Source organism: Bubalus bubalis, chromosome 16 (assembly GCF_019923935.1).
Source record: "Bubalus bubalis isolate 160015118507 breed Murrah chromosome 16, NDDB_SH_1, whole genome shotgun sequence".
Taxonomy (NCBI): domain Eukaryota; kingdom Metazoa; phylum Chordata; class Mammalia; order Artiodactyla; family Bovidae; genus Bubalus; species Bubalus bubalis.
In genome coordinates, this window is record NC_059172.1 from 51,222,083 (window position 1) to 51,243,916 (window position 21,834).

Consider the following 21,834-nt stretch of genomic DNA (forward strand, 5'->3'; position numbering starts at 1 on the left):
ACCAACTCCAGTATTCTTGCCTGGAGAACCCCATGGACAGAGAAGCCTGGAAGGCTACCGTCCATGGGGTCACAAGAGTCGGACACATCTTAGCGACTAAACCACCACCGGTTTTAAGGTATAGTTTAAGAAGCAGGCAGCTGGCAGGATGCCATGAGCCAGGGTTCCAGGATCCAGTGGAGAAATGCCCAGCATAGCAGGTGGAGTTCTCTCTGAGCCAGCAAGGTCCAGGGTGCACATGTGTGTGTGTGTGTGTGTGTGTGTGTGTGTCGGGGCAGCTCTCTGTGTTCGCTCTCCTGGTCCCAGAGGAAGGCACTTGCTTCTCCTGTACCTGGACCTCCTCCCTCCAGCTTTCATGGACACCGTCCACTGTGCCTGGGACATGCCTGCCTCCCTGCCGGACCACACCCTCCCCACGCAGCCTTCCCTGCCTGAGTTCACCGGGCTCAGCTCATCTGACCATAGCTGGGGCAAGCACAACTGGCAGACTCTGCTCATCAGGCGGAATTCTTGATTATTTTGTGAGAGGTTTTGCAAACCATATGGACGATCCTCTGTCTTAGAAATGACAGTAGTTGTGAGCTGAAAATTCAAACCTGCCAGTGGAGACCCAAATGCATTATCATTTTACCACTATCCATGGCTGATAAAGGTTGGTGATCAACTCAAGTTATCAGGATTTACATGAGGGCTACAGACTTTCAGGTTAGAAAAAGCTCTAAATAACACATCTGTTCAATTTCCTTTAGATGATGGTAAGTCTGGGCTGGAGTCAAGGTAGATACACACATTATACCTAACTATATACATGTCATACATATAATTGGAATTATTATGTAATCATACAATTTCCCTCCCTAAGTTTCTTTCTCTGGCAAGGAGGCTGTTTCTTAACCCCTGCTCCCCGCGCCAACTTTGGCATCTGCATGGGAATTCTCTAACACCTTCAGCCAGGTCTCCTTCATCTACATTTCCAACAGAGTCCCCTTCACTCAGGTGGTCAACTGGTGGCTGTATTAACTCTATTTTCCTACTTTCTGTATTTTTTTAAAAAGGTTTATTTTATCGAAGTATAGTTGACTCATAATATTGTGTTAATTTCTGCTGTTCAGCAAAGTGATTCACATATACCTATATATCAATATGCTCTTTTTCATATTCTTTTCCAGTTTGGTTTATCAGAGGATATTGAATAGAGTTTCCTGTGCTATACAGTAGGACCTTGCTGTTGATCCATTTTATATATACATGATACTTTGCATCTGCTAATCATAAACTTCCAATCCTATTTTCTGTATTTTTTATGTTCTGACATCTAAGGCCTTGCTGACTGTGGAGGGCCTGCCCCTTGCAGGATTAGCTAATTTCTACAGATAAAAATCACCCCATGAGGAAGAACACCTTTTCTAGGTAAAGCCTCCAAGCCAAAGCCACACCCCCAAGGAACTCCCTTTATAGCTCTTACATTCCAGGCCAATTCTCTCTTGCACTAATTACCCCTGGACGGTCTCTCTGGAGAGAAGTCTCTCTATCCTGAAGCCTGATGAAACATTCAAACTAGCCAGTCCTAAACCTGCTTGGGCTTCCCAGGTGGCTCGATGGTAAAGAATCCACCTGCCAATGCGGAGGTGCATGTTTGATCCCTGGATCAAGATGATCCCCTGGAAAGTGAAATGGCAAACTACTCCAAGATTCTTGCCTGGGAATTCCATGGACAGAGGGGCCTGGGTGGGCTACAGTCCATGGGGTTGCAAAAGAGTAGGACACAACTGGGTGACTAAGCAAGAGCAACACTCATTCGTTCCTGTGAAATGAAGGCTCTTGTTCTGCTGTCCCCCCTCACTCTCTCTGCCTCCTGACTAGGAGCTTCCTGTATGGTATGCTGGGCCTCTGCTCCAGGGATCTGTGAGTATAAAACCTTCTTCCTCATGACAGTTATTCCTATTTCTGTGTGTTTTACCATACCTGATTGAAACAAACCCCAGTACATTTTAAAACAGCAGAACTGAGTGCCCTAAGTCAACAGGGCCTCGCTCCAGGCAGCCAGGAGGTTGTTCACTTAACAGGACATGTTACTCCCAGCACCTGAGTCAACAGCAGTGGAGGACACGTTACCGCGAGCCTGGAGGAATTCCGGAACCAGGGGGAAGCAGGGGCTTCCTAAGAGTAGGCCAATGCTGCAGCAAAAGCCATCACCCCAGTGGCCCCCACCCAAGGGGCAGGGACATTCTAGTGGGTGTGCATCCTCAGGCTGAGGAAGGAGCGGGCAGGACTTACCTTTTCCAGGAGAGCATTCTGCCAGAGCCGGAACATCATCATGTACGTCCTATCCCGGGCCCCGAACGAAGTGAAAAAGTGCTGGATTGAAAGAGAGCATGGCAAGAAATGTCTGTGAAGACTTACAAAATAATGGATGGAGACATGGGACTCCTTCCTTTAAAAAAGCTACCAAGGGATCTTCCTGGGGGTCCAGTGTTTAAGACTCCATGCTTCCAACACAGGGGGTGTGGGTTCGATTCCTGGTCGGGGAGCTAAGATCCCACATGCTGCGTAACATGGCCAAAAATTAAAAAAAATATATATATTTAAAAAGCTACTGATCCATCCTCAAATACTGCACCCACGATGACAGCACAGGGCTCTGCAGTGAAAGGGGTCAGTTCGCTGAGTCACCCACTGTCGTCAAGTCCTTTGCCATGGCCCAGGCACCTGGGACCTCTGAGTCACCCACTGTCTCTAAGTCCTTCAATGTTCATCCAACTCAGCTCAGAGCTTCTCTTTCTGGTTTGAAGTTTTCACCTCCATAAAAAGCTTCCTTTGCCTCCGTACATAGACTGGTAAGTGGTGAGCTGGGAACCAGCCCAAAGGAAGGAGAAGGTAAACCCACTAATCACCCTTTGATTCATTAATTCAGCAAACACTTGAATATCAGTGTGTGCCCTCTTCTACATGTACATACACTAACGCATGTGCAAACACTTTTCTACATATTTTGAGCTTAGTAACAAAACAGAAAGAAACTGCTGCTCTTAAGAAGCCTACACATTTGTGGGGACCTTTTATAATATGCGGGAAGAATGCGACAGAAAACCAGATTTTACTGAAGACATTCTAGGTGCTTCACAAATACTACTTCATTTAAACCACACTAAAACCTTGGAAAATAAACACGACTGCTAATATTCAATAAAGAGAAATAGGGTGGTGATGGTAGGTGATCCCTGTAATTACAAAGCTGCTTCATGCTAGAAGCAGAACTCGAAGCAGAGACTATTGGACTTTGAAGTCTCAGGGCTCTTGATCCTGAAGTGCCTGAAGTCAAAGGGTGTTATAGACCTGTGTTCAGTCCATCTCTAGCCCTGAAAGTATCAGTCTTCAGGGCCTGGTTAAAGGTCAAAGATCACAGTGCATTCTCCACTCTAGATTTTATCTACCACATTGTGCCCATGGCAACAATATAGACAATCCGTTTCCTATCAGACTCCTCACTCCTTTTGATGAGCTGTCCTGATACATAATGACACAACTTCCGTTGTTTAGTGCTTTACAATTTAGTGTTTTCAAATGTGGGAGGTCATTCCAAGATTCTGACAAATAGGCATCGCTGGCTCCATTTCACACATAAGAAAACTGAGGCTCAGGTTACATAATGTAGCCACGGGACTCTATTTCAGGTGTTCTGGCTCTAAGTTCAATGTCCCAGCACTCCACTCGTTTCTGCTAGACTCTAAGCACCTGCCCACCACAGAGGTGGTTCCCACAATCCACCTCACTTTGCCACCTCTCACCCCAACCCTACTGGTCTCCCCATTAATGCGACTGAAGGGCAGGAATCCAGGAGTAGAGGGACTGGGGTTTGGGGGAGTAGTAAGTCCAAGATCAGACTCTACTTACCTTTTCTGAGTCAGTGCAAACTTGGATGGCATTGGGGATGAGGCGAGCTGTCTTTTCTTTAGTCATGGAGCAGATGTCTTTCAAACGCACAGTTAGCTGGCATCCACACAGAAACAGAGAAAGGAAAACAAGCAAGAGGCAGCATTAATAGAGTCAGGTGAAGAGTGTTCTCCAGGCACCAGTTCACACAGAGGAAGTCAGATCACAGGCTATATGCTTCTCAACTGCGAAGGAACCTCCTCAGAGATCACTTGGTTGAGTCCCTTATTTCAGAGGCTGTAGAGCAACCCTCATTGGGAGCTCAAGGGTCTATTGATTCTTGGTCCAAGGAGCTTGCTTTCTCATTTCTACACAGCCTGATAAACATGCATGGATCCCATCAGAATCTGCCACTTACAGAAACACAGAACCCTGGCACCAGATGAGACCTTACAGTCACTTATCTATCATTTCTCCCTTTACTTTGTAAGACTAGGAAATAGGCAAATGAAGAATAAAGACTAGCTTCAAATTGCACGGCTAATTGGTTGCAGAATCCAGAAAGTACAAGCCAGTTCTGCTGAGTTGCAAGGTCAAGGTTCCTCTGACTCTTAGGATTCTGCTTCTGTTGTGGTTTAGTCACTTAGTCATGCCCAACTATTGGGACCCCATGGACTGTATAGCCCGCCAGGCTCCTCCATCCATGGGATTTCCCAGGCAAGAATACTGGAGTGGGTTGTCATTTCCTTCTCTTGGGAATCTTTCCTATCCAGGGATCAAACCCGCATCTCTTGAATTGCAGGCGTATTCTTTACCACTGAGCCACCAGAGAAGCCTAAATATTTACCTGCATTTCCCCCAAATCAAATGGTCTCCACACTCTCTTCCACATCCAAGAAGGAGGGAAGAGGGAAAGGCACGGTAGAGAGACCTATCCTTCAAGACTCATGCTTTTGTGAATTATACAAAAGCTTGGGTAGAGCATGAAGTCAACCAAAGAACAAAAGTTGAGGCCACTTCCTCAGCCACAGCCCAGGGGACAGCCTCGGGGAGCAAGTCTCAGGGTTTGTTTGTTTTTTTCCTTAATTTAGTTTTTGGCCGTGCAGCTAGTAGGAGCTTAGGGATCGAACCCATGCACCCCAGCAATGGAAGCTTGGAGTCCTAACCACTGGATCACCAGGGAAGCCCCAGTCTTTACCAGAGTTTCCCAGCGGAAGATGTTGCTGTAGAAGCAGATCCAGTTTTCGGAGAGGTAGAGTCGGCCCTGAAGAAGAATGTCTCTTTGGAGTGCACAGGAGTAATCTGTAGCAGAATATGGGAGACGGAGCTCAGGGACAGGGAGGCTTCTCAGTAAACCGCTACAATTAAGCAAGACACCTCCCACCCCCACCCCACCCCGCACCCCCACCCGCCCGCCTGCCCGCAGCCCCAGGGAGCCCAACTGCCCACCACAGACTAGGTGTGAGAGATACCAGCCTAGCGGCCCAGGGAGTCCCTAGCAGCGTCTGATTGGGAACATGAAGGGTGTGCAACAGGCTACTGCCTGGAGGCAGAGGCAGGGATGAGACAGCAGAGGAAGCAAGAACATTAGAGGCAGAAAGGCCAACATAATTCAGCTAACGCCACTCCCCCTCCATGATTTCCCCAGTCCCCTGCTGGGCCATCTGCAGACACAAGAGTGGCAATGACTCCTCCCAGGCGGGGCTCTCTGGAGACCATCACACACGGGGCTCAGCCCTGAGCCCCCATTACTGGGTCAGCACTCTGGATGTCTCCTCTCCCGGTTCCCAGACAGACGCTCTCACTTGGGGACCCTCTAGTCAGAGAAGCAGCCTTCCTTCCTGCCCCCACACCCAGGTCACCCCGCTCACCAACAATGAGGCGCTCCGTGTCTGGAAGTTGCTTAAAGAGCTTTCTGAAGTCTTCATTTCTCTGCTTGTATGTGGGGCTTAACACCTGAGTGACAATGGCCAAGGTTAGCGGATGCTGCTAGGTTCATGGGCGGGGGAGGAAGGTGCAGGAGGAGAGCCTGCTTGCATATTTAAAGGCAAAGTTGAGGTTCCAGTTAAGGCAGAGACCCCAGGAGGCCAGGCTAGGCAAAGGGGGCTCAGTGTGGAAAAACATGGTGGAGAGAATTTGAAGCTGCCAAGGGCTTCGTACCCAGTGTTACCCAGCATCTATCAGTGAGAAAATGTCAACCCTACTAAGCAGGGCTCACATAACCACATCCCAAGTGGAGAAAGGAAGAGGGGACCACTCTGGGCTTCTGCTGTCCTGCCTTCTGCCAGCAGGAAGCACCAACTGACAGTGAAGTAGGGGCCCAAGGGGACCCCCTACCCCCACAGCAGGACCCAGGATATATGATGGTGCCTAGTGCAGCTTTCAGAAGCTGCCATCGTGAGTAATATAGTAAGCACTTGGCTGGGTCTGAAATTTACGACAGGAAAAAAAAATCATAAAACGTAAGACCAGTACAATGTTATGTCAATTATATCACAATAAAACTGGTGCGGGGAGGGGCAGAACTGCCCTGGGTTTTTAAAAACCCATAAAACTAGGACCGAAAAAGGCACACAAGTAGAGAATTAAAAGCCTAACGCAGCTTGAGGTACTCAAACTTCATTCGCTCACCATCGCGTACAAGACTATCCAATTCAACTCTTTTACATTACCACCAAGGAAACCAAGCTCAGAGGTCCCTGCCCAAGGTCCCCTGGCCAGTCAGGAGCAAATCTCTGGATCCCTGGTTCCGAGTTCACCTCCCGCCACCACCTGAGCTGCCAGACGTCCCTGCATCCACCAACCTTTTTGGTGCCTCAATGCAAACTCCTAATGATAGCAAATCATTCCGGGAAATCCCATAAACCAGTCGATCAGACAGGAATTCTGCTCTTTCTAAGTTTACAATCGTGTGCCCGTAGATGAAAGGAACCCAAGGACAAGCGCACAACCCGGGAAGGTCCAGGTATCATGATACAGACCATCTGAACTCCACTCGGGTGACCTGCTGACCGACTTATGTCAGGAGCACACCCAGGGAGGCAGACTGTCCTGGTGTTGCTGACTGCCGGGTCTTGGCCATTTACACTTTCTCGCCCACTTTCCTGAGAATCCACTAGCTGTGGCAACAATGGAGTGAGCTTCACACTGTTAGCTTTTTGGCTTTTTTGCAGAACCAACAGCCTGCAAGACAGGGACTGCTGCAGTCTGGCCACCCTGGCAGCAGGTTCTGACTCCCTCAGCTCAGTTGACTACCTGTGCCAGAGAGAAGAGGATTTTAGGAAGCTGGAGGAGAGAAAACAGCACGACTTCAGTTTGGGAATGTTTTCCACGTAAGAGAGAAGACAGTGTTTTCAACTACTTTGCCCAGAGTTAATTTGAAATTTAAACTTCTGTTTTGGCTCATGTATAAAATGAGTTGTATTTCCAAGGGGATCCTCTGTTACCTTCCCCAAATAATGACATGCTGTAGAATCCCAAACTTCAAGAATCAGGATCACTCACTGGGAGGGAAAATCTGGAAGCCAGCCCACCCCGTGACTTCGATAGCTAGAAAAGACCTCAGAAGACAACACTCCTCTGACCTACATGTTAGTTTCAAAATGACACAGATATCCAACCTCAATGTGAGGCTCCCTGGCCTCACAGAACAAGAGTCCACACGTTGAAAACCCTTGCCTGACCACCTGTCTGTAAGTTCCTGACCGACCTCGTAGAGCTAACACGGAGTGAGAAATGACCACGCTCCAAGCTCTGTCATAAGCCTTTCACATCCTTTCACCTGACTACAGGGTCGTCTTTATTACCCCATTTTAGACTTGAGGAAACGGAGGCACAGAATTTAAGCAACTTGCCCAAGGCACATGGTTACAAATGAGCGTGTAACCATGGTACTAGAACAGTGTGGTCCACAGCTCCTGGTCTGAGCCGTCACTCTGCACGGCCTTGGGGTTCCTGAGCCAAGAAGGGAACCACCGGGATGCCCCAGCCAAGCACAACCTCTTGGTGATGAGATACTAACTTATGTGGGGGTCCCCACTAGCCTTCCATGCCTACAAGTGGATTTTTTTTTTGGGGGGTATGGTTTCAGTTTTCCAAGTTCCAGAAATTTTATGTACAACAATGTGAACCTACTTAACACTACTGCAATATACATTTAGAAATACCTAAGATGGTAAACTTTATGTTACATGTATTTTAACACAATTTATTTGTGGGTTTTTTTTGCTACACTGTACAGCTTGCAGGATCTTAGTTTCCTGACCAGGGAATGAACCTGGATCCCTGGCAGTGAAAGACCCGTGTCTAACCACTGGACTGCCAGGGAACTCCCACAATTAAAAAAACAATTAGTCGAGTCAGTCTTTATATTTACAAAGTTCCAATATCAGCCTGAGGACCAGCCTACCAGGTGGCCCCAAATCCCCCTCAGTTGAAACTGGACGTCAGACACGCGATTGCCCCCAGCCTGGAAGTCCTCCTGTTGCTAATGCTCTCTCCAAGGAGCTTTGTCAGCCCTGCTCCTCTCACATCCAGTGAGGACTCAGATATCAACAGAGATGCAGGTGCAGGGAGTCGGGCCCTAACCTCCAAACAAGAGGCAAATTGAGGGAGACACCCTCTCCCCTCCTCTCCTCAAACACAGTCCTGGCTGTCAGGAGGGGAGGGCCCATCCAGCCCTGGTCTTGGAGGTCTGCCAGTGCTGCGAGGGCTTCCTGGGGTGTAGGAACCCCTTAACCCAGGCCTGCAAATCAGTGGCCTGATCTGAGCAGGCTGCCAGCATGGAAGGCAGGCCAGCTAGCCTCCCAGGGTCTAAAGTACAGAGATATTAGTCAGCTGCCACCAGCTACCTTACTGACGTGGGAGGCGATGACCCATTCTCCCTGGCGTCCTCGCACTCTTAAAGCCATCTCCTCCCGCAGAAAGAGAAGCAAGGCTCATGCATTTTCATTTTAAATGGCCAAAGAATTTTGGTCCAAGGATTGTCAAACCCAGGGCCCCCAGAGCACAGAGAAGCGAGGACATGCACTCACGGCGGGGATCTCCTCAGACCCGGGCCGGCAGCAGAATTCCGCACCGGCAGGTCCCTCCGTCAGCTTCTTCAGGTGCTGCTGCAAAGGCTGGCTGTCCTGCTCCAGCAGGAGGCTCCAGAGGACCCCCGATTCCGTCAGAGATTCCATCGCTCCCACAGGCTACCTCCCCACGAAACGCTGATCCTTGAGCTCAGATCTTTCACTGTGCTCCCAGGATGCAAACGGTCAGTCTCGCCCGGACTGGACGTGAATGGGTGGCTTCAGGCTCCTCGGCAGAGGGTCTGTGTGACCCTTGATACCTCCTTGGCTTCCCTTGAGCTTGGTTCCCAGCGCCAAGCTTCACAACTGGGCGGGTGTGGTCAGCATGGTTCTCGGGACAGGCTGGCTGGCCAGCCTCCTGTGGCTGGGCTCTGTTTCATCCCACTTGGCCCCCAGTGCAGGTCTCTGGGCTAAGGGTGACCCAGAGAGGACATGATGAAGCCCCTTCTCCAGGTCGGTGTGGACAGCTGCTCTGAGCAGCCGGCAGTGGCCAGGATGCAGACGACGGGGCAGGTGCACGGGGCCACTTGCAGGTCCACCCTGCTGCGGCTCACTCACAGCCCAGTGGCTCGTGGCGGGTCTCAAACTCCCAGGAGGACGGACACCCAACTCCCCAGCGCTGTCTGGCCAGTCCCACAAGGCAGCCTGTTCAACGTGCAATCGCTCCTCTGGGCGGGCGCTGGTGGCTATGACTCACGGTCCTCACCCAGGCAGCACGGCCACGGCTGGCCAAGGCACCACGGCCTGCTCCCACCCCCACCCGTACACACCCCCCTTTTCCTCCCAGGCCGAGCTCCTCTCGGCTGACCAGCAAACAACTTCTTTGTTAGAGTCATCCGTGGCAGGAGGGGGGCGGGGTGGCTGGGCGGGTGAGCGGGCAGGGCCAGAGCCCTACACATGCCTCAAGTTACAGGACCTGGGTGATGGTACCGGCCAATGTCCTGCAGTAACCCCCGGCCGAGCCTGGCCTCCCCAGCAGATGTTTCCTGCAATGGAAAGTAGCTGGCCAAGGCTCCGAGCGGGGGAAGGGTGGGGAGGAGGTGCCAGGGGCACTGCTGTTATGCTAAAATCTAAAATTGAAGACGCAAAACAGCCAGGGACTTCTTGGAGACACATTGGCCCCTCACTGATCCATCCATCCACCGACCTCCCCAGAGCAACAGCAGGAGCCTGGAAGTTGAACTCATCCCATTTCAGAGGTGCAGGTGGGGAGAAGTTGAGGTCAGCAGTTTCCAGGTCCGTCTGAGGCATCTCCTTCCTTCCCGGGGACGCTGTCCTGCCTCCAGTTCTAGCAGGATGGGGATCAAGGCCAGGATGAGGATTCCCAGACAGCCGCTCAGACCTTGGCAGCCAAGGAACCATGCTCTGAGCAGAGAGACTGGGCCGGGTCAAAAGGAGCAGGGAAGTTGAGATCTCTGGCAAGGATGGGAGCCAGGCAGATGGGAACAAGGAGGCCTCCAGAAAGAGAAGCTGGGGGCAGAGGTCAGACAGCACTGGGGCCGGGAAGGTTGGATTCCCAGGAAACGTCAGAACTTTGAGACAAACAGGGCACCTTCCTCGCCCTCCCCAGCTACGTCCAGCCCAGGAGGCTCTCCAGGCTGCACATGATGGAGAACGTTGCCTTCGTCCTGTTTGACTCAGACGTGAGTGTACTTAAAAATGATCTAACAAATGTATGCAAGATACAGATTCTTGCTTCTAGATCCCAAACTTCTGATTCAGAGGAACCTGGCGTCTCCCAGTTATATGGTGCTGGAGGAAGCAGAGGGAGATTCTGAGTCCTTTCCAGGACTTGTGTTCCTGTCTCTCTCTGTGCACACTCTGGATGCAGCCACCATCTCCACCTATCATATCACACAGGGCGATTGTTCCATCAGACTACCACTGTCTCCAGGAACACGCTACGCCTCAAACGATCTCCTCCAGCACTCCGCATGGTGAATTTCAAGTATCAGCTGCTCAAGACCTATTTACCAAATGAATGCATTCCTTATACACCTCTGACACTGTTCCTGTTGACATGGCATCTCGTGTGCACACATCCATACACGTCCTCACTCCTATTAGGCATGGCACCCCAGCACCTAGTCCATGCCAACACTCTCCAAGCCACATATCCTAGCTTCTCTCCACAGTATCATCAGCAGTGGGACAGAAGAACCCAGCAATTCCATGTTACAGGGTGACGGGAATGCCCCTCTCCTGGGCCACCCCAGATCCAACGATCTAGGCAGTAACCAGGACCCATGAGGGCTGAATCCTGGAAACGCTTGAGTATCTCTGGAGCCAGATGAGGGGATGACTGGGCTCCAGCGGGGTGAGTCAGGGACAGGACACACCCAGAAAGATAAGCCCCGGGACCCTTTGTCTCCTACACCCCCTCAAAACTGCCGCCGGGCAGGGCACTGCCAGCTTCCAGCCTGAGGAAAGGGAACTGACCTGGGCTAAATATTAACTCGACGGCAAACACTGGGAGCTGGGACCAAGTGGTACCCGCTCCCTGGGTAGAGCAGCAGGAGGGAGAGGGTGGAGCAGCCCAGGAGAAAAACAGATAGATTTTGGTAGCATGTTGGCCTCGCCTAGGAAGAAAGCCAATTAAGACCCTCAGAAGAAACACTGGACTTTCAACCAAATCCAGGTAGGGAGGAGCCGGATGTGAACTAAGGGGAGATGGGGGAGGTGACTGAGCAAAGGGAGACGGGGAGGGCGAAGGTGTGACAGAGAAACATGAAGGAGCAGGACTGGGAGAGTCTCAGCTGGAGACGGATCACTCCGCAGAGTCAAGATGGCTACTGGGGACACAGGGGTCAGCATGTGGAGGAAGCGGAGTCCATCTTCCCCGGAAAAAAATATCAGGTTGCCAAGGTGTCGCTGGGGATGCCTTCAGCACTCACTCCCACTTTTCTCACCGACGACCTAATCTGAGTTTCATTCCTACAAAGCTCTGTCCTCTTGCTCAGTCATATGTCTGCCAGACATGCCTGGTCACTCCACAGGACTGGCGCCATCCCTCTTCCTCCCAGATGGCCAGCATTGCCCCAACCTGGACCAGCAGGCAACTTGGGCCCCAAAGCCTCAGGGCAGCCACCAGGGTCTGGGCTCCTTCCCTGGGTTGCCTGGAGACAACTGATCCCAGGAAAGAGGCAAGGTACCTCTGTCTACCTGGAGCACCAGGAAGAGACTTCTGTGACTTGGCTTCCTCCCAGATTTGAGTCTGCTACATCCAGCAGGGCCATCTTTGGGGGGCAGATTATTCCCCCTCCTGCCCCCAACTCTCCCCTTGGCTCCCTGTTTCAGCTTATCCCTCCGTGAACTTATCCCCCAAACTAGGCGCCTTGACTAATAAAACTGCGGCGGTCAACGGTGGGTCTGGCGGGGCGGGGAGCAGACGAGGGACTCAGGGCAGCAGATGTGGTCAGCCCTGGGAGGGACTCAGGGCAGCTGCCGACAGCCCCCTCTTCAAGCCCCATTCTTTTGGGCCATGCCGCACAGCATGTGGGATCTTAGTTCCCTGACCAGGTATCGAACCCATATGCCCTGCATTGGGAAGTGCAGAGCCCTAATCACTGAACAGCCAGGGAAGTCCCTCAAACCCCACTCTTGATCTGAAGAGCCCTTGCTGGAGACCAGAGGCTCTTGTCTCAGCATTTCCATGTCTCCCTGGGGTCCAAACACCTCCTTCCACGGGACCCACTCTTTATAAATGCCAAGGTGGTTTGTCACCATGGTGACAGTTCCTCCCCGGATAAATAGAAGAAGAAAATGCAGAAGAGAGGCAGGTAGAGGGGGAGGCTGGGGCAGAGGGCAGGGACGCGTTGGGTTGGCTTCCTCTCTTATCAGACCCAGGCCATGCCAACGGGCTGGAGACATTCTTGCAGCAGTCAGCAAGTCTGCACTGACCCTCCCTGTCCTGGATCCGGCCAGGCACTTCTAACTGTCCCCAGGGCCGAGGACGACAAGGCCTTTGCTCATCCGAAGACTTCCAGAGCCAACGATGGCGCCTCGGGCAGCAGAGCAGCCGGAGAGTCACCAGCGGTGTCAGGAGAGGGGACAGGGAGGGCTGAGGACAAAGCTGAGGAGGAGACACCCACCTCCTTCCTGAAGGTCCGAGTCTAGCCACCTCAGGGCAACGCAGAGGTGGCACAGGAGGACCAAGCAGATGCAGCAAAAAGAGAACCGGGTCAGAGCAACAGAGGCCCAGCAAGCACCTCCGGAGAAACCAGGAATGGAGCACTGGGGGGCAGTGCTGGGGAGAGGGTGTTGAAGGGAAGCTTCCTGGTGGGGCCTCGGCACACAGGCACTGACACAGCACAGTGCTCTGCGGGGGACGGGGCCTGCACGCCCGTGTGCATGGGCTCAGGAGGCTGAGCTCAGGCTCCAGTCGGGGAAGCCCCAGGACCTGGCTTCCTGATCAAGCCAGATCATTCGTCCTGGGAGCACAGCCACGCTCAGGCTGTGCCCGTGGATAAGCACGCTGGTACATCTGAGTGGGCTTCCCAGGTGGCTCAGTGGTGAAGAATCTGTCTGCCCAGCTCTACCATCTCTCACTCATCTGCCAGCAGAACCCCCTGACCCTACAGGGCAGCTGGCCCACCTCCATCATCCAGCCCAGCGGCAGCACCTATTTCTAGCCTGTCACTCTGCTGAGGGCTCGGACACCAGGTCTTCTGAGCGGGGCTGAGGGAGAGATTAGAGGTAAAAGGGTGGGAGGGAGGAAAATCCATTAGAATCAGAGAGAAAGAGACAGCCAGTTGGGATAATCAAGCCAGAAAGGAGCGGCAAGCGGAGGTGGAGAGACGAAAATGGGGGAGTCAGCCAGGAAAGGGGAGGGAAGGACTCTAGGGAAGGCAACGTGAGAAAGAACGGAAAAGCCTGCTGGAAAGAAAAGAGAAGAGCAGGGGAGAGGGAGTGCAACAGGGACGAGGCCCTGCATGTCCAAATCCGGTCGTTTTAACGGTCTCGTGGGTCTGCAGCCACGTGTTTCCTGGTCCCCTGTGAGGCACTAATTTTACAATAGCCCCTCCACCCCTACCCCGGGTGGTGGAAGATTCCGTGAGGGAAAGGATGCTGGAGGTCCCACCCACTCCCAGGAAAGCATTCTCCAGCCTCACCTCCTCCCACAGACAGCAAGCTCCTCTCTCCCCTGGGATGTCAGCCCTAAGCCACGTGAGCCCAGCTGAAGACCACAGTTGGCCCAGGGGGCTGAGGGGCTGCAGCCCCAGGCAGGCTTCTCCTCCAGGTGGGCCATCTCAGCCCTCAACTCCCCTCCCACCCGCGCAGCCCGCCAACCTCCTCCTTTTCTGTGCCATTGTGATGCCAAGGCGGGGATCCAACAGTCCTATCTCAGGGCCAGTCCCCTGAGCAGCAGCGGATCGGAAGCTATAGGGCTGACTGCTGGCTGCTTGATTCTGGGGGAACTGCTGAGCCGTGTGGGAAAACTCCCCCCCGCACCGCCACACACACACACACACACACACACACACAGTGACTCTGACCGGAGCGTCTACGTGAAACCCAAGCCTCTCCCCTCCTCCCCTGACCCAAAGCATCCTCCAAGTCTGTCTCTCAGCTGCCCCCTCTCATATCGTCCCCAGGTCCACCATGCAACAGGCCCTGGTGTCAGGGGAGCGGGAAGCTCGGGGAAGAGCAGGCTCCGGGATGGAAGACAGTGGCTGGAGACCAGTTGGCGGCTATGAACTGCCTGTCCATCCACAGGGCAGGAGGGTGGAGTAGCACGGGGCAGGCGGCTGAGACTTCAGCCTGTGGCTCTTCAGGGGCGAGTTCAAGACCCAGAGGATGTGGCCTCTGCAGGGGGCTGCTTACTCCATAATTGACCTCCCGGTTGGAGCTCCTGGCTGGAGCACCCCCAGGGACGGAGGATGTGTTCTGGGTGGAGCATGCTGGGGTCGACTGAGGTGACCCTGGGGCAGAAGTCACATTCTGTTACATAAGCCAGCCTCTGCTAAACGAAAAGGTTTCTGGCTGCTTGGTTTTTCCTCCAAATGTCTTGGTAAAAGGAGGAAAACTTGGCCTTAAGATCAGGCCCCAGGATGGTGGTCCCCATCCCAAGTCCTGTCTGCACTTTGGGGGGGCCTCCCCAGCCTGGTCTCCTCCATCAGGGCTGGAGGGTGTCCAGGATCCGGGGGTTCGGGGAGACAGTCCACCCCTGCGTGGTCTCCGGGAATTGCACACCCTCCCTCACCAGCAGTCCTGCCTTGCTACAGAAGGTAACTGTGGTCTGGTTTTTGAAGGAGGGGTCTGGTCAGGGGCAAAGCCCACTGTTCTAGGCTCCAAGCCCACAGGGAGACCACAGTGCGCCCCCACGACTCCATCCCCTAAGCACAGCCATCCCCACCCACGCGCCCAACAAGAAGAGAAAAGGGATACTTACATTATACCAGCTCTGGCTTTTCTGAAAGAACAAAGTAAAAGAGAAACAAAGTTAGTGGGGGGAGAGGTGGCAGGAGCAGCCAGAGTGCTCCTGGCTCCAGGGGAAGATACACAAGACAGCGGAGGGCGGGCGGGGAGGAAGAATCCCAAGGCAGCTCAAGGCCCCCCGTGCTGCTGCTCGGGGCAGGGGGCAGGGTCCTCCTTTCTCAAGACAGCTCCCGAAAGGAGGCCCGGGGAGCAGTCCATGCTGGAAGCCCCCATGGCTGGGGTGGCAGGCAGCGCAGCACCAGCGAGAGCTTGACTGGGAGGGAGTCGACCCCATCACAAGGCTCCTCTGATGGGGGTGGGGTGGGGGGGAGGGATGCGCTGCAGGCATCCGAGACCCAGTCCCCAATGGTCCCTGATCAGAAGCAAAGTACCCATGGAGACTAACACAGCCGTCTGCTCCATGTCAGCCCCTCGGAAAGGCTGGGTGGGACGCTCTGGGGTCGGGGATCCAAGGGATCGCTAGAAACTTCCTTCCAACTGGGCAAATTCCTCCTTCCGCCCAACTGGCTGATCCGCAAATAGTGGCCAAGGAGTGATTGGGGCTCTGCCTTGGGAGGACAGGTGGAGCATGTAATTGCTAAAGGTCCTTCCTGACTTTGTGAGGCTCTAAGTCAATACCAACACAGCGGATCCGACCCAACTCCACCATGCAGGTGCCCTCCATTCCCAGCCCTGCTAGAAAGGCTGCTCGTTTTCACGGGAATGGGAAGTTTCTTAGGGAAAGAGGAGGGATGAGTAAGATTGTGCTTGGTCCATCTTCCATCTCACAGGCCAGGAGTCCCTCATACACGGCCCACTTGAAGACAGACAGACAGGCAGACAGAGATAGACAAACACACACCTGTCTAGGCCCCCTGCCTCGAGGGGCTGATCTGACAGGGTCAGCTTGGGTAGACCAGAGTATTTTCAGTTTTAGAAACTTTGCCAAGGGTGTGGTTCTGGAGGAGAACAGCTGGGTGCAAGGAAGCTTTGCCTGCAGGTCCACATCTTAACTACACACACATCTCATTTGATTGCACTTTGAAGATATTGCTTTTTTTTTTTTTTTTAACAAATTGAAGGTGTATGGCAGTCCCATGTCAAGCAAGTCTATTGATGTCATTTTGCCTACAGCATTACATTTTAATTAACATTTTATTTTTAATTATAATTTAATTAAACGTACACTGCTATTTTAAACAGAATGCTATTGTATACTTGACAGGATGAGGCACAAGGTAAACATAACTTTTATACACACTGGTAAATGAGAAAAGCCGCATGACTTGCTGGACTGTAACCTTTGCTTCACTGTGGTGGGCCCTCCGAGGTAGGGCTGTGCATGCAGAGGTGTGGACGCTGGGTGCAGTTAGCAACCTTTATCCCGTCCACCTCGTCCTACGGAGTCTGACTCATAAGGGAAGGAGGAGGCAGTCCCAGGAGGCCTGCTGTCTGGTGGAGCCCAGGGGGTGAGTGTGACTGCAGAGATGAAGCCTGGTCATGCCATCGCTCCCTCTGCTGGTGACCCCATCCTGCCAGAAGAACTCCGTAGAGCTCTTCACCTTCACTCTGAAGAGGAAGAGTGTCAGCAGGAGAAGGACAGGCATTGTGGGGGTGCCGCCTCTATCTGCTCATCGCCACACCCTAGCTCACTGGCCAGGGGGCAGACGGCAGGGCAGGATCTCAACCCTCTTCTCTCTGCAGGATGCTCTCCGTAGTCATCTTCCAACAAAAGCTGTCCCCATGGCCCCATCTGGGAGTCACATATTCACACTATAGCCTTGTCTTCTCCTCCAACCCAAGTCCAAATGTTCAAAACTAATGATTCCATCAAGAAGAGAGTTATTACCACAAGGGAGCTGGGGACTGAGAATTAGCCTCTAGTCATCCTGGAGGAGAGAGGATGGGGCAAGGAGGCTGTGTCAGACTTTACCTGCACCTTGTTGTGGTCTAGTTGCTAAGTCGTGTCCAACTCTTTGTGACCCCATGGACTGTAGCCCACCAGGCTCCTCTGTCCATGGGATCTTCCAGGCAAGAATACTGGAGTGGGTTTCCATTTCCTTCTCCAGGGGATTTTCCAGACCCAGGGATTGAACCCACGTCTTCTGCATGGCAGGTGGATTCTTTACCATTGAGCCACCAGGGAACCCCTACCTGCATCTTAGGGCACCGAAATTCCTGGGTCCTGATTCTGAGCTCACAGGGCATGAGGCTGTGCAGGGATCCATGAGAATGCCTCTCAACAGTGGAAAGGCACATTCTAGGAGCCGCTGGCCTCAACTGCTCGTAGTGTGCCTGCGTTTCACCAAACCAACCCTTCTGAATCTGTCTAGAACAAGGAGATTCAGGACAACTGAGAGCCTGCACCAGGGAAGCCGGGCCCCTCTCTTGTCTCGCTGGGTGGCACCTCTGTATGTTACCTGCTTGTGTAAATTGGGGATAAGAATATGGGTTTGCAGGTACTGCCATGTCGGATACACAGAGCAAGGACTTTTGTCCCTCTGTCTAAGACTCTGCCTCCATCTAGTGCTCCCTGGGCAGCTGGTTACCCGTCACCACTGAGGGTGTCCACCCCTCTGGCCAAATCCACAGCAGCCCCTGGGAAAGAGCCATGTGGGCGTGAGTCCCTGAACTCCAATCAGCCTTGCAAGGGCAAGTTGAATCCCCATGGCTCTGCTTTTGAGGACCGAGTCCTAAAGGAGCTGCTGGGCCAGGAGGGCCTGACTCACAGGGCAGAGAGGCCAGGCCCAGTGGACCTGGAGAGTGCCCCCTGGCACCCGTGAGGTCACTGGCCAGCAGGTTCTCAGCCCCCTCTGTCCTCCGGTGCAGAGAGGGCTGGGGGCGGGAGAAGAACAGAACGAAGGAGTGGGCAAGGACTTTCTAACAGGTTATGTATTAGTGGATTTAGCCAGGAGGGGAGGAGGGGACATCAGGAAAACTGCCCAAAGACTGTTGGGTGAGGGCTGAGCTGAGCAGGCTTCTATGCTTTTCCTAGAAGTCTGCAGAGCAAGCCCCTGGGGGACCCCAAGGCCCCTGGAAACAGCGACTTCCTTACACATCTCCCCAGTGCAAAGGCCCAGGAGTCTGGAGATGGGATGGGGGCAGGGGAGGGACAGAGGAGCGCTACAGTTCTAGGAGTAGGGAGCAAAGAACAGTTTCTTACTTTGATCAGGTAAAGTCTGTCGTACTGGAAAGGAAACCACAAAAATTAGGATCGAAAAACAGGGCAAGGGTCAAAAGGTTAAAGGCACACCAGAGCTACAGAGCCCGTGACACTGCACACCCAGCGCAGGGAGCCACAATGCGGGGCCAGGCAGGGACCGGCCTGGGTCCTGGGTCCTACCAGACAGCTCGGTACCCAGTTCAGGAGCTGGTGGGGCAGGCGACGGCTGCGGGGCTCCCCCTGGTGGCCGCAGGCCAGCACTACAGAGCAGAAGCTGGGAGGTGGCACCAACTAAGGGGTCCTGGAACAGAACTGGGCCTTGATGTCCAGCCCTGGGCTCTGGGCAGGGCTGCCCCAGCCAGGGTCAGCTGCACCAGGATAGCTACAGAGTCACAGGAGCGAGACCTCCCTGGCTACCTAGTCCAACTCCAACTTATTAACACACAAGGAAACGGGGGTGTGGAGAAGGGGAGACAGACACTGTGAGTGAGGTCTGGCTCCAGGGAAAAGTGGGGGCACTTTCCAGTCCATCTGAAGAGTATATGAGGTCATCTCCCCTAAAAGGTGCAGGTGACACAGGGAGAGAGGTGGCCTGGCTGTGAGAACAGTGACGATAGTTCTAGCCGCCAGACCCTCCCTGTGGGTACATGTGGTCAACCTGAGAAAATGCTCCATGGGGGGATGGGGTGTTCCCACCACAAGACCCTCCTCCTCTCTTTCTCTCCCCCTTGTAGCTTTCCCTCGCTCTCTGCTCCAGGCACTGACCTTGCAGAACCTGATTTCTATACTGGTCCTTAGGTGTCATCTTCGAAGTCTGTCCCAGACCGACCACGGCCGCAACCACGTCTCCCTGGGGTGGCAGGGTACCCTCCCCCAACAAGTCAGTCCTTGTTAACTGCTGGGGTGTTGGTGATGAATGGGGTGGGGAGGCGGGGAGCTCGTTCCTTCCCCCTTCAGCTCCTCAGCAGGAAAGGGGCTGAGATGCATTCTGGGTTTACACTCAGGTCCTGGTCCCTTCTGAGGCCCCCTTGTGCCCCTCCACAATCCTACTGGGAGTTCTAGCCCAGCTCTGGGCACCAGCTCCCTGCCTCAGACATGAGCTCTCCCCTGCCTTTGAATTCACGGAGCATCCCAAATACTCCTGTGGTCCTTAAGGTCAGGTTTGGTTTGTGGATAATCTGGGAACAGACAATGTGGATAATCTGTGTTTCTTATCTCTCTTCCCAGACTGGACGCTGCCTGGGGGTGAGAATCTGGTCTTCATATTCCTTTCTTACAGAAGATCTACCACTTACAATTTAAAAAAAAAAACCCTTATTGGATGCTCCTTTCAACCTCATCACCTGACCAAAAGAGGCACTCTGTGAGTGCTATCGACCATAAGTAAGTGTTCTGCTCGCTGAGTGCCTTGGCACAGGGGTAAGAGGGTGAGGAAGCTCAAGGCTTGACCTTAGGATGGCAAAGGTATACGCCCTGTGGGCAGAGGCAGAGGAACAATAACCAGACGCCTTGTCCAGCAGCATCTGCCCTCTCCCCAGCCAGCGGGCTGAGGCATTCTGGAGGGGTGGACAGAGGTCATCTCCAGACCCCGTCCGTCCCACAGCCCTGCACCGTTAAGTCCCAAACCCACAGCAGACTCCTGGGGGCCTGCTCAGTACAGGCACGGTTTCCTCCTCCTGCCCACAGCCAGCAGCCGTCGTTCAAAATCCTTAGAGCTAAGATGAGCTTTTACCCTCAAGGTCACAGACTGCAGGATTAGCCCTGGAACCTCTCGTTCACCCCTCAGGAAGCGGAACAGCTGTTCATCCCGCTGCTCCCCAAAACAGAGGCTTGAGACTATGATTAAGTTCACCTCTCAGCTCTCTTTTCTCCAGGCTGTAGCCACCCGCTTCCCCTGTGGGTATCATTTCCTGAGCCCCGCTGTTCTGAAACACCTACTATTCACCCTCCACTCCCTCTAAGTTCTCCTTAGGCTTCTCAAATCCTGGGGTCCCGGGTAGGCTCTTGGCACAGGCTCCCTGACCTGATCATATCTATGCAGGGCCTGGTAGGGGCTGTCTATGTCCATGACCTTCCAGTGTTGGCACCATGCCCTCTGGGAGAAACGTTCCCCTCTGATCACGAGCCAGGAACCTAAGAACACCACGAGCCGCAGGCTGGACGGTGGGTGGAAGCAGTGAGGAGCACTCAGGCTGAGCAAGCAGAAGGAAGGAGTGGCTAAGGTGAGCTCCTAGGGTCGCTCTACTGCATCAGGGAACTCACGTAGGGGAATCTGTGAGCCTCAATCAACTCACCTGAGCAGCAGGCAGCAGGTCCCACTGCTCCACCAGATCCAGAGCCTCCCTTCCCCAAAGGAATGAAACTAAGCCCCGGCAGGACTCTGCTTCTCAACGGCACCATGTAAGGAGGGGACAGACTCCCTGCCGAGGCAGTGTTTGGGGAGCAGGCAGAGACGGGGTTAGGGGTGGGGTGGGGAGGACGGGGGCGGGTCTGTTCTCTGACTCCAGGTGCAGTGGGAATGGTCCCTTGGTGACATCAGCCAGCCTGCCAGGGGCAGTGGGGCTGGCCCTTCTGGGAAAGGGACCAAGCAAGACACATGGGCCAAACTGGGCAGGGGGCGGAGGGTGGGGTGCGGAGCACTACAGACAATTCAACACCGGAGGGGAGACCGAAGACAGAGACAAAAGATGGCTTACTTTTGAGAGGCGCTTGTGAGACTAAGACCATGCATGCAAAGAAGGTATTTGGGGGATGGTGGGGAAGAAGAGGAAGAACAAGAAATCAAAAGACAAATTCAGCTGGGATGCCAGCTCCCGAGCCTCCCAGGGTCTCCCCACCTCCCCAGGGCCTGTGAGTCAAGAGGGAAAGAGAAGCTCTTTTAAGGAGCTTCAAGGCAGAGACATCGTCTGCCTCCCAAAGGACTAAAGGCGAGGGCGGACGACTCTTTGTGGAAGCATAAGTAGCCCAGGCCCCCTTAGGCAAACGGGGGCTCAGGTGGTAAAAAGGACATACTTGGGAGGGGTGGACAGCCCTGTCGCCCTCTTCTTGGCCAGGTGGGTACCAGGTGGATTATTACCGAAGGTAAGGCTGGGTGATGGCCAAGGCCAAGGTCAATACAGCATTCTGCAATGGTCCCTGAGGACTCCCTTCCCAGCACTGTATTTGTCCCAAATAATGTTCCCTTCCACACCAAATTTGGAAATGGTAGCAGTGCTGAAGAGATGACCCCCGCCTAACCCCCAGAGCTCACCTCCTCCAAATCTCAAGGCTTGTGAGCCTCCCTCGCCCCTAATGAGAGACAGTGGTCAT

The 21,834-nt window shown here is 53.5% G+C and overlaps 1 protein-coding gene across 13 annotated transcripts in view; it reads right to left on the bottom strand.

The window, feature by feature from the left end:
• The window catches only part of GRAMD1B (GRAM domain containing 1B), a 187,479-nt gene that overhangs the window by 26,301 nt on the left and 139,344 nt on the right, over positions 1–21,834 (bottom strand). For all 13 annotated transcript variants that reach the window (XM_006041850.4, XM_044929584.2, XM_006041849.4 and 10 more), the window contains 5 exons: positions 15,337–15,357; positions 5,745–5,829; positions 5,072–5,175; positions 3,895–3,990; positions 2,278–2,358 (listed from right to left, as the gene is read on the bottom strand). In XM_006041850.4, coding sequence (XP_006041912.3) covers positions 2,278–2,358; positions 3,895–3,990; positions 5,072–5,175; positions 5,745–5,829; positions 15,337–15,357 — 387 coding nt within the window. The remainder of the gene's footprint in view (positions 1–2,277; positions 2,359–3,894; positions 3,991–5,071; positions 5,176–5,744; positions 5,830–15,336; positions 15,358–21,834) is intronic.